We start from the raw sequence: 16,747 nt of genomic DNA on the forward strand, positions 1-16,747 counted from the left end.
CATTTAAATGTAAAACATCTAGAAGAACATTGGTGAAAATAAAAATTTCTATTTATTGCTTTGATTCACCTTAGATTATATGGTGATAAATTTACCAAATGTCACATGGACAAAAGATCCGCCCCCCCCCCCCCTTTTTTTTTGTTTGAACTGAAGAACAGAACTTGGCAATTAGAATACAAGATATCAGTGATTAGATTGTAGAAGAAATTAAACACCTGTGACACAAACATATGACTAATATTAATTCACATTTTACCCAGATTCAGAATTGAACAAAACATAATTAAATATGAAATTTTCTTTCTGAGTAGCCTTTTGCTACTGTCCAAAACTACTTTAATCTTAATGTCTTCTTAATTAACTTCTTTAATCACAGACAAATAGAATAAAGATTTAAAGAAAAGCATAAGCCAAATTCAAGTATTAAAAACCAAAGCACTATCACCTATATCTTTCTCAATATTCATGTGATGTTTCATTTAAATGGTGAAGATCCAGGATTTTTTTGCTGTGAATTTGAACCTTACCCATTTAATCTTACCCCTTTTGTGGTAACTACACAACATGCATTAGAAATACTTCTTAAAATTCAGCTATAAACTCCTCGCAACCAAATAAACCTTTCAGGTGTCACAAAAGAGAGGTGGTTGTAAATCACAGCAAAGTGTAGGGGAAAATGGGTGCCTACTGTTTCAACAGATGCATTTTGAACTGAAGAGGACAATAGTAACATAATTTAACAGGCACATTTCATGTACTGATATACACAAGAATAGCCTATAAATTACGAGCATTTATGAGATATTAATAGGACATCATGTGATGGAAATGATGACATATAATTCATATTACAACAAAAAGGTGAATGATTCTGTGAAAGAAAAAATGTTTTAAAATTAATCCAAAAGTTCAGTCTGACTCAGGTTCAAGAAGACACTATGAAAAATAAACCAAAATAAAATGTTTCCAGAAAACACTGGCTTTTTAGAAAAGTATTTCTATTAGTCAGAAGATTAAGTCAAGCAATGCCTCTGAAAGCTCAGCTATAGGACAGTGCAAGGGAAGATTTTATGTAAATGTAGGCAAGTAGATTAACATGAACTGTCTTTTATGAAAATTAATGGATAATTAATGGATAATTAATAGATAATTAACCACAAAGGGAGACTTATGCCAAAATAATGCTGCATAGTAGACAGGAAGAAGTGTTATCTAGGGTAATTTTATTTGAGTGTGGTAGGACTTTCTACCTGCCTATGAGACTGGAAAAGATATTGAATGTTATGTGGAGGAACACTGATTTTATTTATATTCAAAGAAGCCTTTATATAGGGAATTAATTTGAAGCATTGCATATTTTTATTGGACTTTTTTTTAGATAAATTGAGATGGTTTTCTACAAGTTGTCATCCTCTACCATGTCATTAAAAAAAAGATAAAAAAGAAATCATATGAAAAACTGAGAGTTGACAATCAAATTATTGGAAATTTTATCATCGATATTGGAAGCACTTGAGCACCTTCTAATTTGATAGAGAGAATTGTATCAAGGCAGAATCTGCAATAATATTTTCATGGGCGCTTTGAGCTTATAGCTTTTGTTGGAGAAAATTTCTGTAATCCTTCTGCAGGCAATTCTGAGATGCTTCAAACAATTTCTAAGCCAGTTGACACCTGTAAAGTGCATAATCTCTGAAATTTCAGGCTAAAAAGAATTTTAAAGTTACATAAAAGATACTTCAGAATAGATTAAACATTAAAAGAGTGTTTGAAAACACTAGAATAATTGAAAGGAAAGTGCTACATAAATGGTTACATGGAAATGCAATGTAAGAAAAATTGAATCTCTTTTCTGTTTTTTTGTCTTGAACACATCTATTTCTTTTTTATTTCATATTCTTGTGCTGATTTTGAAACACATCCATCACTATAATTAAGATTTACTTATACATGTATCAGAAAATATACAATATGATTGTTAGCATTACTTTGTAAGTAAGTTCTTAATTTTGGAGTATTTATCACTATCTAGATGACTGCACTGTCCATGTATTAAAGGTCTGTTTCACCAAGGAAAGTTCTACAGGCACATGTACTGAAGTAGAAGTACAGTGGTGATCACTGCAGCCATTGCATGAGCCTAAAGTCACTTTTAAACAGATATGGCAAATTTAATACTCTGAACTGTAAGCTATGTCAATTAATATATTCTGTGCTGGTATTTTTGCCAGTGGAGTAACAAATTTTGTTCTGATTGTACCATTAGAATTAAAACTGGCAAAACTCTCCAGCATGGACCCTAGGTTTGCTGCAATGGTCAATCTTCAAGTAGCTTCATGACCTACTTAAAATTCTGTCCTTTAGCTAATTTACTTGGTCAATTATGACCAAGGAACTATGCTGGAGCAGGTATGGCCTCAAAGGTGCTGCAGCTTGTGGAGGGCCTGTGTAAAGCACAAGAAAAGAACAAGACAAGAGGAGTGACAGAGAGAAGTAACTGCAACTCTGCCCTGTGCCACCCACACCTCACTGATCAGACTGAGTGCAATGAAGGAAACCAGGCTTGCTTGGTAACAGCATATTTCAAATATACTGACTGCTAAATTTTGTTTCCTCTACCTGAGTAGAGGCTGACTTTCAATTCACCTCTTCACAGTGTTCTGCCAGAAATCAATGCTGTAATTTAAATTTGAACCAGCAAAATTAGGTTTGCTGACAGAACACATACTATTTATAATTGTGTGTTCATCATTTTTGAGTCTGCTTTTGAGTACTGTTTTCTTCTGAGAAATGGCCACAAAGCAATATGGCCACAACATAGAGTTACTAGGAGCTACCGTAAAACTTACCACCTCAGATTAAACATACTTTCTTACATCAAGAGAATTGATGAAGAATGTATGCAAAAAAGAATAAAGCAAGGGTACATGTGGATTATTATTGTGCACCACTCTTTAGCACAAAAAAATTGCTTTGGTACACAAGAAAAACACAGATTGTTATCTCCAGCCTAGCATATTACACATCTCTCTGAAGACTCTTTTAACAGAACATGAAGAATTAAACTCTTTGTTTTCAGTATTAGCCATTGGAAAAAAATTGTTGAAACCAGTCATCTAGGCTGCCTCTCTAACAGGCAGCATGGAGCCACTCTGGAGGATAATTCACTATATTCTCAGACTATGTCTACTATCATTTGGAATAATAACTCTCTGCGAGGTTTTGGGTTTCACAATTATAAACATAACAAGAGCTGAGACAACTAGCTTTGAGATGACACCTGACCCTCAGTCACTATAAATTAAGATTAGAGGATTTCTGAGTAACATGGAACTCTGTGTGGTATGGTTCACCAACAACTTTCCATTATCAGTAGTGATACCTTAGACATGCATGGGCAAAATACACCAATACTTTTGCCTTCCAAGAGCGCTTCCATCTCAGAATAGCTGGCTGGCCAGCTGATACTCTCCTGCACTGATAGCAGACCCGATAGAAAGCTAGTACAAAGCTCTGGCTGATGAAGTCTCTAAACCTAAGACTGCCAAAAGTCTCAAGAACGTGCCGAAGTGGCATTACTTCAAGCTTACTGTATCCTAATAACAGCCCCCTGGCTGTGTGCAAAGGACCACTGCCAAAGTCAGTGCACAGAGCTGAACAGGGCTCTGGTTTCACCTGGGGCTGTGTTCTCACGCAGGCACCACAAACTAGATGCAGTCCCACACTGGGATACTGTTGCCAATAGAAGCTAAACTCATCACAATTCCACACATAAATCAATTTTCTTTGTTTTTCCATTCAGTGGACTTTGCTTTTCCAAAACTTCCAGAGAAGGTTTTTATGCATGGCAGGTCTGTGCTATTGTCATATAAAGGGTCACTATATAGAAAACTCTCAAAAATTAGCCATCATAATCTATGTATTACAGGAAGAAAAGAGTAGAGAAAAAAAATTTTCAGACCACTTCAACATTGTTCAAGTCATGTCTTCCAAAGGTTAATGGGTGTTAGCACTAAAAGCAGTATGCAGTACAATATGTGCACCACAGTACAGACTTCCAGAATATAAAACCCATGGAAATGCATCATCTACATGCAAGAATAATGAAAAAGTTTTTAAAGTCTCTAAAATTTTTATGAATAACTTTTTCTAGGCATCATTACATAGCTACAGGAGTGACCTACCTTCTACTTCTGGTATTACAACATATCAATAATTAAAAATTAAATTTTTACTTACATTTGAGAATCTAAAGGCATAGTTTCATGCCCCAAAATTAAACTTTTTCATTTAAAAGACAGTTGAAGGCCACATAAACTTCAGGAGTATGATTTAAATTACTGAAACAGTGGGTTAGACTGGAGGACTTATTTCATAAGGAATTAATTAACAAGCATGAAAAATTAGTAATTTCGTAAGCATTAGTATCATATACCCAGCCACATACATTAATGACTACACACCATGAAACAGAAACAACACACTGTGTTTGCCATCCATGAAATATGCAATCTTTACAAAATATAAATATATCCCATGGAATTCTCAATTTAACAGATTGATCATTTCATGACAGTTGCTCACCTCTTCCAAATTTTAATGTATCTAAACACATTCTGCCAACCATAAATTATAACTATTATGAAATGAAAGCATATATATCTTATCTGTCTCTTTATAAGAGGTTTTATTTCTTGTTTTCCTCACACACTCTTCGGTGTTTACTACAGAAAAATGAATGTCAGTGTTTTGCAAGCTTATGCAACCAACAAATACATACTTCAAATATACAGCAACTGCACATTGCATAAAAACATTATTTGTAGCTTTTAAAATTCCCTGGATCATGGTACCTGGAAATAAGAATTTGAAATATCAGTATGTCATGTACTACCATAAACCAGCCAATAGTTCTTCATACCTATTTTCCATCTCTTTTCACATACCCATGGCAGTCTTATTTTAAGACTCACAAGGAAATACAAAAGTATCAAATTTTAAAATTTAAGACACAAACTGACTCTTCAATACTGAGTTTTAAGTCCACACTGCTAAATGCTACTTGATTCCACTTGAATTTTAAGCAGCACAAATCTAAATATAAATTTGTAAATATAATTCTGACCAGTTTAATTTCATCTGCAATCACATATCTGATTTTTCTTTTTCAGGACTTAGTCCTTGCCTCTTTCATAGGCAATGGTAGTTTTACTTATACTATACTTACACTATATACTATATATAGCTTAACAAAAGGATGTTTGAGTCTACGGTATTAACCTCTAATAATTCTGCTAAGGCAAACCCAGATAATTTTTAATGGCAATTACAACAACATATTTTATTATTCATAATATATAATTATAAAACTAAGACTGACAAAAAGATATGAGAGATAAAAACGCAAAAGATGATTCAGGAGATTTCCAAAAGGAAATAGTTACTTGACCCATCAAATCACACAGAATCATAGAATGGCTGGGGATGGAAGGGACTTCCTAGAGGGCACCTGATCCAATCATCCCACTCAGGCAGGGACACCTAAAGACAGTCACCCAGGACCACATCCGGATGGGATTTGAGTATCTCCAAGGACACACAGCTAGGATTCACAGATTGACAGATATGGTTCAAATGATAATCTGGCTTCAGTGGATTGCTCTATAACAACACCAGCACTTACTTACAGTTTATTGGAAATTGTGGGCAAATCATGGATGATCTCTTCATATGGCTCTTCTTGAGATAAAGTAGAAACAGCTAAAGGATCTTTCATTTTTTCCTCCCAAACAATTTCAGCCTTCAGAAGCATTTCCTCAATAAAATCAGAAGCTGCAACATCTAAGACATTGAAACACCAAGACATCAGACAAGAAAATGGTGCAGAAAAACTCCTTTGAATTAAGATCTCTAGATCAGATTAAGACTAAACATGTGGCTAGATAACATGAAAGGAATTGCTCAGATTTTAATCATAAAATAATACTTGAAATTACTGGGAAAACAAAGGCAAAGTAAATTCAGTACAGACTTAAGCTGTCATCTGCAAAACCTCAAAACCATTCTTGCTGTGTAGTGAACCAAAGTATTCAATAATTCACAGGACTTCAGGAAAAACAACACAACACTTTTCAACACTTTATTTCTATAAAAACATGCACTTAAATCCTTTTCAAATGTTTTATGTTTCTACAAACTAGATATATGCCTTATACATAAAGAAGTGTTGAAATCAGTTCTGTTTGCAGACCAGAAAGACAGTTAACTCAACTGTGGTAAATACCTACTAAGTGTGGTTAGCTAACTGTATTGTTAGATTATCTGAGTTTGATCCACATCCTTTTCTACAAATAAAAACTGGTATGTATCAAACAACTCTTCTAAGGTTAAGTGTCACAAAGTTCCCTGTGAATGTATTTCTATATACTGTAGGCAGTAGAGCACTTGAAGCATAGTATATATTCTTTTATTATGCAAAGGAAGTTTCATCCATAATCTGACAGAGAGTTCCTATTATCTACATTACTGAGTTCCATCTTCATTTTATCCTAGCTACAGAAGGTTGAACAACCATGTGTTTCTTCTTTTCAACACTGCTAGGTAGCATTACTGAAATTATCTCTGCTTTGATCTCTGTGTTAGGCCAGCTGATCTGAAGTTCCTTCCAACCTAATAGAGTCTGCAATTCTATTATCTTTAGAGCCAGTGCCTCAGCTCCCTGTTGCTATCTGGTTTAAGAAGGTGCCTTCTGTGGTAAACAATGGCAGTTACAATTCAAAACTAGGTGTTGAATTTGTTTTCAGACAATAGCTGTAGAAATTTCAACTGAGTGTACTATAAGTTGAGACAGAAAGAAACTCAGTGAGAAGTCACCAAAAATGTGTAAAGGCAGCTACCACCAAGGCACAGAAGAACTCTCAAGTAAGAAACATAGCTAAAAATAAACAGGGAATGAAACAAGTGGAAGACCATGCTGTCATTTGATATGATATCCTGGGTTACCATGACTAGCAGTTTTCAGCAACGTATGTAAGAGTGTACACACATGTATGTGTGTATAACTCTACACACTAAATTAAGAAAGCAGGAAGGGAAGAAAATAGTGTCACAATAGCTAATATAGCCATTATGTACATGGATTTTCACCTACCTGAAGGCTTTTCATTGTTGCAGTTAAGAAGATTGGGATTTGCCTGGTGCATCAAAAGCAGCTTCACAAGATTGGTCTAAAATGGGCAAAACCAGAGGTGTTTGTAATGGAAGTAGGACAGGTGTCTGTCATTCAGTTTATTCCTTCCTTCCTGCACTATCTGAAATCATATGATAATCCACAGGCAGTATCTCCCAACCCCCACCTTCTGCAACTACTAAACACATTTCTATAAATCAGAAGTGGCAGAGTAAAATAAAATTCTCATATGATTTCAGGGTACCCTCAGCATAACTCCACCCTCAAAGCCTCCCTCCATTCATACATGTGTAAACAAATTCACAGAGGAAAAAAACTACCACTCCATCACCACCTGTTAAGACTTAGATCACAAATTTTTCTTCATGCCTGAATAATCCAACTGTGTGCCACCACTGTCAAAGGGGTCTGACTCACAGCCATCATCATAGAAGTAAATCTGTTCTCTGTCAGTAGTAGAAGTAGGCACATTTATCTTATGTTTACCAAATCATCTAATCTACTACTAAAGGTAACAATTATAGCACAGTAGGGGAGGGTAGAGTATCATATAATGAAAAAGTCTAAAATATATTTTTCAATTCCTTCAAGGAACGGTTTTTAGTGAGTAGTTCTATGGCTGTACCAAAGTCTCTAGAGATACTTTCCCATCAAAGGCTGTAGCAATGTCTATGCTGATAAACTGGTTAGTGAGAAAGGAGTGAAAAGCTGCATAAGGAACAAAAATTACTTTTAGAATGTGAATGTAGAGTCCAACTAAATGAGAGAACTATATGCATTTTTGAATACATGCTAAAGCAAATAGAATGTATAATGTAAGTGTAACCAACAGAAGAGGCCAGGATGAGCACAGGGGAAAAAAAGCTGTGAAGGAAAGAAAGGATTCTTCAGAGTAAAGAACAGACCTAGAGATAAATGAGACCTAAATTGGAAGTCAGATAAGAGAAAGGATGATAATTTGGCATAAACCCAAGTAATAAATAAATAAACAAACAGGAAAGAAATCATTGCAATAAAAAAAAAAAAAAATCAATATGGATTCAGTACACAGGAAGCAACTTACTAGAAAAAAACATGATAATGAAGAATCCATTAAATGCAAAGAAAACCCCAAGCTTCTAATCATAGAAAACCAAGAAAATATTGTTGCAAATTTCTGTAAAAATAAAAAGATCTTGGTCTCCTCAGATTTGTAATGCTGGCTTTCTTTTCTTGCAGTAACAGCAGAAAATTCAGCAAACTTCAAGAAGTGGGGAAGCCATAACAGTTTTATTTCCAAATCCAATTAGACCTGCTTTCCACTGAGAACTCGCAACACATGTAGAAATATATACATATGTAAGTCTTTTTTTATTAGAAAAAAAAGGAACATGCTTATTTATAGAGCTACTGCATAATCTCTGAAAAGTGGTAGTAATTGTATCAAAGAAAGGAGGTTTTAAATGCATTTTTAGTTTAGCAAAAATTCACAGCTTTTTGGGTTTCCAAAGGTTTGGATTTATAGCACAAGAAATCCCATGCTCCAATATCAATGTTTTCTGCTGCCAGTGAAAATATCTCCTGCTGGGACTTCTTGATGCATGTCACAAGGACTAAGGTATTCAGGTCACTGACAACTTCAATAACCTGCTTTCGGATACACAACTCTCTGCATTGGAATTTGCCTCATTCACTAATGTTTTAGGACTGTTTTAAAATACAATTGCCATATCTAACAGTAGAAATATTTGTAGAATAATTACAGCAAATTACCATTAAGCAAAGGTATTTCAATTGTAGCGTTACAAATAACATACATATGACTATGTCAAGAAATAACATCATATCTAATGAACTATTGCAGAACCTATGAATAAAATTAGTATGTCTACATATATATATATTCTCCTATTCTTCCAGTGTAGTCTTTGACAATTCATGTAAATTTAAAAAATTAGACAGTGTTATGACTCACTGTGAAGAAAATGCCACAGTAATGGCAGTTATTTAAAATATCTGCTTATAAAATACCATTTGTCTTGCTGCTTCTCTTATACTCTTAATTATTTATTCAGTACCTTTTGACAGAACACTAGGAAACACCTTAGACCTTAATTTTTTCCTTTTAGATCTTACCTTTAAATACCCTCCTTCCCAAAATACAATATTTATTACCTTTTCTATATTAATAAAGCATGTCTGTCTCTCTTTTCCTGGTGTTCTGCTCAAATTGCATTTTTCTACCTCTCTCTGACTTCTCTTACTGAATACTTTAGCCTTTGACTGTTGAGAATGGTACTGCAAAGAATATTTTCCTGTCTCATGCTTTAATCTGAAAGTCCCACCATTTACATTCCCCTGGCTCCTTCTTTTCTCACCAAGCCAGGAGCTCCTGGCCCTCATTTTCAAAGGAATTCATAGACTTTCCATACTTTACGTATTCCCACTCATTCAGCATTCAGGCTCCAGTACCTACGGCACATTGGGCTGTGACTTTGGCCATCACTAATACATTTTAAGATACCTATTTTTGTACTACTTCTAGGCTGTGCCTTATACTAGCGAGGAAGTCTTAAAAATATTGGTGAAGCTACATTGTGAACATCCATTCACAACCTGTTCTTACATGATGCTTGCCAAAGAGAAACAGGCAGTGGGCCATTCCACCACTCAGATGGACTGAAAAATGTCCCAGTGACTGGGCTGATGATGAGTGGCAAGCAGACTAGGTGGAGGCCAGTAACCAGCACTGTACCCTAAGGATCACTCCAGTCCTGTTTCACATCCCAATTAATGATCTGGTTGATGGGGCAAAATTCACTGGCATTAAAATGTGAGGAGTGGCTGATATTCAAGAGGGCTGTGCTGCCATCCTGAGGGACTTCGACAGGCTGGAGACATGGGCAGACAAGAACCTCATGAAGCTCAACATGACCAAGTGCAAAGGAACAACCTTAGGCACCAGTACGTGCTGGGGGCTGCCCAAATAGAAAGGAGCTTTGCAGAAAAGAATCTGGGGGTTCTGGTAAATACCTTGTCGTACACGAGCAAGGAATGTGCTTTGGCTGCACAGAAAGCAAATGGTTTCCTGAACAGCAGTTAGGAAGAGTGTTGCCCATAGGTCAAGGAAGGTGATCCTTCCTCACTACTCAGCACTGGTGAGGTCACACCTGGAGTGCTGTGTCCATTTCTGAACTTCTCAATACAAAAGTGACATGGAAAGAGTCCAGTAAAAGGCCATTAAATGATTTAGAGGCTGGAGCACCTCACATATAAGGAAGAACTGTGAGAGCTGGAATTCTTCAACCTGGGGTAACAAAGGTTCAGGGGGATCTAATCCATGCGGGTAAAATACCTGAGGGGAGGATATAAAGATTACAGAGACAAGCTCTTCAATGGTGCCCAGTGATGGGTCAAGAGGTAACAGGTACAAACTGAAGGTTCTTCTGAACATCACATAACATTTTTTCACTGTGATGGCAACCAAACTCTGGCACAGGTTGTCCAGAGAGGTGTTGAAAAGTTCTTTAAACCTAATGAAACATGGAGTACAACACTGAAAATAAAAAGCTGGAAGGGTAACTGGATGCAGCACTCTAGATGCAACTTCACTAGGGCTGAGTAGAGGGGCAGGGTCACCTGCAGGCGATGCAGCCCAGAACACCATTTGCCTTCCTGGCCACAAGGACACACTGATGGCTCATGGCTGCTTGTTGTCCACCAGGACTCCTGGTCCTTCTCCACAGAGCTGCTTTCCAGTGGGTTGGCCTCCACCCTGCACTGGTGCAGGGGATTATTTCTCCGCAGGTGCAGGACCCTGCATTTGCTGAATTTCAGACAATTCTCTGCCCATCTCTCCACCATGTTGAGGTCTTTCTGAAGGGCTGCACAGCACTCTGGGGTATCAGCCACTGCTCTCAGCTTTGTGTCCTCAGTGAACTTGCTGAGGAGGCATCTGCCCCTTCATCCAGTTTTGAGATCCTCAGTACAAAAGAGACATGGGGCTCCTAGAGTGGGTCTAGTGGAGGGAAATGGGGATGATTGGGAGACTGGAGCATCTCCCTTGCATGGATAGATTGAGGGAGTTGGGCCAGCTCAGTGTGAAGAACATACAACTAAGAGGGGACCACATCAATGTCTATCAGCGTCTGAAGGAAAGGTGTCAGAGGATGGAGCCAGGTTCTTTGTGCTGTCAAGCAATGGGACAAGAGACAGTGTTGGCCAGACTGCAAGGCCTCTTCCCACAGATAAGTAACTGCAGTGACAGAGTAGGAAATATGGGGCATGAAGGAACGGCAGAGATTTCTCAAGAATCTCCCTATGCACTTGAGGCTGCAAAGGCATCTCCAAACTGCTCTCAAACCATGCTATTTTTTACTGCTAATGAATTAGCTGGAGAGCAGAACCAGTATTCCTTAAAAGTGTCTTCCTCTCTTGTCTGGTCAGGTATTTTCCCCTGAAGCCATGTACAAGACATTAGGTGTGTGCCAGCACCTGCAAAGAATAAACTGCTGGCTCTGCCTGAGCTTTCAGCTCTTATTATCCAAGTCCCAGTCCCAGAGACACTAACTCAGATCATTTATTCTCCTTTCTTTACCATCAGAGACATACCTGCTTAAGTTGTAAATTCAGAAAGCTGGAGGTTTTATGCAAATGTCCTCATGTGCTGTTTTGCACAGCGATGAATATGCATTATCCGATTTGCATGAACCGCCAACAGTAAATTCCTTCCATCTTTCACTTTTCTTCCCTGTCAACACCACTATTTCTCTCTACTTCTCCACTCCTTTCTGTCTGTTTCAACATTGGACATATTCTACCATTCTTAAGCAACCTGGTTCACCATCAACCTTTAGGTTCCTAACCACCTTATACATTTTTTATCTCCCAGGCACTTCTTCAAATCCATTCCTCAGTTCTCTCTGCCTAAGCCCTCCCCACCTTCTTCCTGCAATTTTGTTCTACCTGCTGTCACTTCTCAGGTTACCACTTCATTTTTGCTGGATGTGGTCCCCAGCATGTGCTCATCCACAGTGAGACAAAGATATACAATAAGAAACTAGTGGAACAACAGTCTTAGATCAAAATCAGTATTATTTTTAACCATCTATCTCACACTATTGAGTGAGATCCAGAAAAATCACCAAGTATTATTTTAATATCTAAGGTGTATGTTCACTAAACCAACAAAACCTCTAGACAGAATACAAGAAATATCACTGGTTACGTCATTATAATCTGCAGTCTTCACCACTGAGTGAAATGACCTATATCTGTACTCATAAGCACCGGTCTTCTATTGCTCCTATGGCTAAAATGTATCTTAATGGGTTGAGAAGTGCATATTTACCTGATAGTGTGATTTTTGTTAGGCAGTTTTCTAGGACTGCTGCCTGTGAATGCTTATGATTTTTCAGTTTGGGTTGTTTTTTTTTTTTTTAAATTAGACAGAAAAATAAAGCAACCAAAAATTAATCACTTCTGGTAGCCAGGTGTGGAAAAATATTTTACTTGTCCTTGTGAGCTCCAGTGTTTGTATGATTTGAAGATTTTATTAGGTAGAAGATTAATTCCATAGGCTGAGAATATTCTTCTTGTTGTCTGCTTGGAAAATCATCAAAACTTAGCCAAATTTCAAACCTTTGAAAAAATCAGCTATCCAATGCTTATAAGACAGGGCTTTTTTATTACAATGCATAAATCAAGGAGCCCCCTTTTGCTAGTACAGTCCATTGAAGCTCTACATGTTAGCAGAACCAGTAACAGCTGCTCTATTTAAATATACAGTTGGATGTTCAAAAGATTTGTAATAAAAATAATAAAAATCAGGGAAGTAGTTTCCATTCTTATTAGTACTGTTACTATTATAATGACCAAGTTTCTGTGATAGAAGTGCTGTAGTTTAATGCTAACCATATATTCCATAGATCGAATAAATAAGATCAGATAAGTCATGGAGCAATACGACTCCTCAGAATAACACTGGTGCCTATTTAACTAATTAAATGGGGTGATAATAGGCACTTTACCAAGCATCAAGGACATAAAAAAGAAAAATGTAGGTTAGGAACCTTACTACTGGGGAGTAAAACAAGACAGACTCCCAGCATCAGAGAGTAAGGTAACTATTAAGCCATTAGTTTCCATGAACTCAGCTTTTAAGATCATGTATTTGTTCTCCACCACATAATAGTATGCCTTAGATAACTGTATGTCCCTTTAAGACAAAATTTCATAGGTAAAGTCCTAAAAAAGAGCAGCAGTGTTCAGAGGCTAAATAGCATTTCCTCTGCAATTGCAAATCTGATCCACAGTACTGCTCTAAACACAGGAAATGATGTCTGAAACTCATTACAGATCTCCCTTCTTAATAAAATATAGATTAGGAAGATTTTTTTTCTATTTGAGTGCAGAAGAAAGGGGACCATAACCACCTGTGGTAAGCAAAGTGGAACAGATTAGAAAAAGTAGGTTGTGGGAATAAGACTAGCAGCAGGGTAGAAAGCATGGGGGTGGTGGGGGGAGTGTGTGTAATAGAAGAGGGCATAGATAAAAAGCTGGAATTTGGAACTACCAGCATGAAATAAATGAAGTGAAAGGGAAGAAGAGAAATGTGGCAAGGAGCCAGGATGTAGGTAGAAACAGACTAATCAGAAAAATGAAAGAAGAAAGTGACATGTGAGGATGAAAACACTGAGATTGAACAAGGGAGATTGGGACTGTAAGCAAGTGGGACAGAAGGGCAGGAAGGTTGGCATGAAGTCAAAGTGGAAAAAAATGAAAGCTTGGATGAGAACCAAGGAGAGGAGGAGGGGCAGAAAGCTGACTGTGCAAGGAATCAGGATTCGGCTAAAACATGTAAGGAAAGAACATGAAGCCAGGCAAATGAATTGGACAATAAGGCAATAGAATAAGGATAAGAATGGAACAGACTGGAGGCAATGGGACAAAACAGGCTATGTGTGGGAGGAATGAACCGTAAATACTGCGTCTGTTCGTGCACAGAGCCTGGAATGGAACCCAAGTTTCCCAAGTGTCACCACTACCTTTCTGCAGTCAGCAAGTTTAACCTATATGGTCTAAGAGTATGCCTTTTAAACCTCTGAAACAGTTCAAGCAAAAAAAGGGAAGCCTAATGCTGTTTTCAGTTATTAAAGCAAGTGACAAAGGTCACTTAAATGTTTTTCTGCAGCTGATTTAAAAACTTCATCAGTCTTTACTTCAAGACTGATAACCTACATTTCTATTTCTCAATCCACCAGGAAATGAGAGAGAAAAAAATAAAATAAATCAGGGAAAATATTATGTGATCTAGTGATTTAAAGATGCTTATAAGTTATGGTCCTACAAGTTATGTATTTATATTACAGAGAAGTTTATAAATCTGCCACTTCTCAAAGTTTGTGCCTGAAAAGCCTTGTTAGACTTCTTTTTCATACTTGCCTCTCATATATGGAAGTCACTATAAATGGAATTTTAAGGAAAATAAAATTTATATTGATCAGAGAGATCCTGAAATAACCAAATATATAGTGTAGACTGTGCATACCTCAGATTTAAAAACATACAGGTAAACACTGAGAATTTTATAGTAATTTTTTATGCTGAGATTGTGTCTACTCTGTAGATGAAGTTCAAACTAATTTCTTATCATTTGGTATTGCATGAATCTAGGTTTTCTTGCCTTATGTTCTCTCCCCACAATTAGCATTTGAATAATTTATAGAAATTTTGTGAATATATTGAGAGTGAAAGAAAGATATCATGAGCAGAAATCCCAAAGTGGTCCCTCTGAGGAAACTGAGTGTAATTTGATCTGAAGGGAAATATGGCTCTTCTACCTGAGTACAATCACATACGCCAAACATGAACAAAAAGACTAAAGAAAAAAGGGTGAGATATGTCTGGATAAAGCATTCTCTAGAGGATTTTTTGACCATAAATTAAAGATTCCAACTACTTGACAGGGAAAATATTTATTCCCTGAGTGACTATAATCTATTCTTTCTGAAACACTAAACAAGCATCCCCTTCTTTAGGCTCTTCTCATTGAAAACATTTGTGGAGTGTGGTTGCAGAAGTTCAGAAATTGCATTCAAAGGAACTACTATGTCAATGCCCAAACTTGATGAGATTAAGTATCATTCCCAGCAGTGAATTCATATATCCCTCTACATTGAAACATATTCCAACAACAGATGTGGATTTTTTTTCTGTTTCAAGCTCTTAAAGAAAAAAATGCACACAAGGAAAAAAAAAAGAAACTACAGGTCACTCGACTACAGTTGAGTCAAATGACTAATCTCTTCTGGTAATGATGAGCAAATTAGTTCACATTGTAAGAGGGTGTATTCTCTGTGACTTCAGCAAGGAGCAGAGTCCCTTTTACAATCTGAAAGAAGTGTTGTGTTTTGATGAACTAACTAATCAGAGGGGTACGATTCAGACCAACCAAATGTGTGTGAGGGAGAATATACTTACAGAATGACAATTTCACAGATTTGGAAATGACACAGGATGTATATAATATGCTAAGAAACATGAGGTAGGCATCTGATATCTAGAAACATTTTTTATTTATTTGGGATAAATATATTTTTTTTTTAATTGTGGTATTTCCAATTTACTGATGGGAAGAAATCCTTGCTAGTACAGGAGTTACTCTTGCAGAGGTCCGGTCAGCAGTTGAACAAATGTCTTATCTGTTTCTTTTGACATCATGGAACCCTTTAAACCTAAGCCAGAGGCTAAATCTGTCTCACTAAGTAAGAGAGTGCAATGAAGGAAGCTTAAGTATCCCTTATAATCCACCCTGCTTAACTGTTAGCTCTCTCCTTGGCTGTCTTTTGGACCACTCCAACCAGCTCTCTACAAACATGACTAATCTCCTAAAGAGGAAACTAGCTCCAAACAATATGAATGTGAGCCAGATTGTTGCCTGGCTTAATCCCTAGCCCTCTTTCACTTAGTGATTTAACAGTTTAGACATAGGCATCATTCCCCAAGGATGAAATTTTGGGAGATGTAGTATTGAAGCTACTGCAGAGTCAGCTCTGACCTGCACATCTCCGATAGCTGTTTGAAAGGTGACATTTCTGTGATAAACAACAAAGAAACAGCTTGTGCCTGGGAACTGTTCCAAAGTACCCAAGGCAAATGTCAGAGCTGCAGCATATTCCCACCATGGGGAGGGCAAGTGTGTGCTCTCCTGATCACAGCAGCTGGAAGGTGTCCAGCAGGGACAGCACTACCAATGCCAGATTACTTGCTGTCCACAAAGTGATTGCTGTGCCAAATTCAAATTGAGGGGCCAGCCTGAGAAATAGATGTCGCCCTTCTGCAGTTGGCACGAGTGCCAGCACGGGCAGGGTGGTACCCAAGCAATGATGTGTGTCTTGCACTGGTGTGCACAGACAACAACCACAAATACACCAACACTGCTCTGCTGCATGAGAGTGAGACAAAGGAGTTCCAGATGCCATCAAAAACAGGGTTAAAAATGTGGATGTCCAAAAGGCCCTCTTAAATTTACACAGGCAACCCTGACTGTCTTGGGGTGACTTTATGATGTGTATC

The 16,747-nt window shown here is 37.3% G+C and overlaps 1 protein-coding gene across 1 annotated transcript in view; it reads right to left on the minus strand.

The window, feature by feature from the left end:
• The window catches only part of MYO16 (myosin XVI), a gene marked incomplete at both ends in the record, with an annotated part of 287,015 nt that overhangs the window by 171,130 nt on the left and 99,138 nt on the right, over nt 1-16,747 (minus strand). The window contains 2 exon segments of the mRNA XM_082277664.1: nt 5,691-5,844; nt 7,154-7,229. Of these exon segments, the coding sequence (XP_082133790.1) occupies nt 5,691-5,844; nt 7,154-7,229 (230 nt within the window).

Source organism: Coloeus monedula (genome assembly GCF_965178545.1).
Source record: "Coloeus monedula genome assembly, chromosome: 3".
Classification (NCBI taxonomy): Eukaryota; Metazoa; Chordata; class Aves; order Passeriformes; family Corvidae; genus Coloeus; species Coloeus monedula.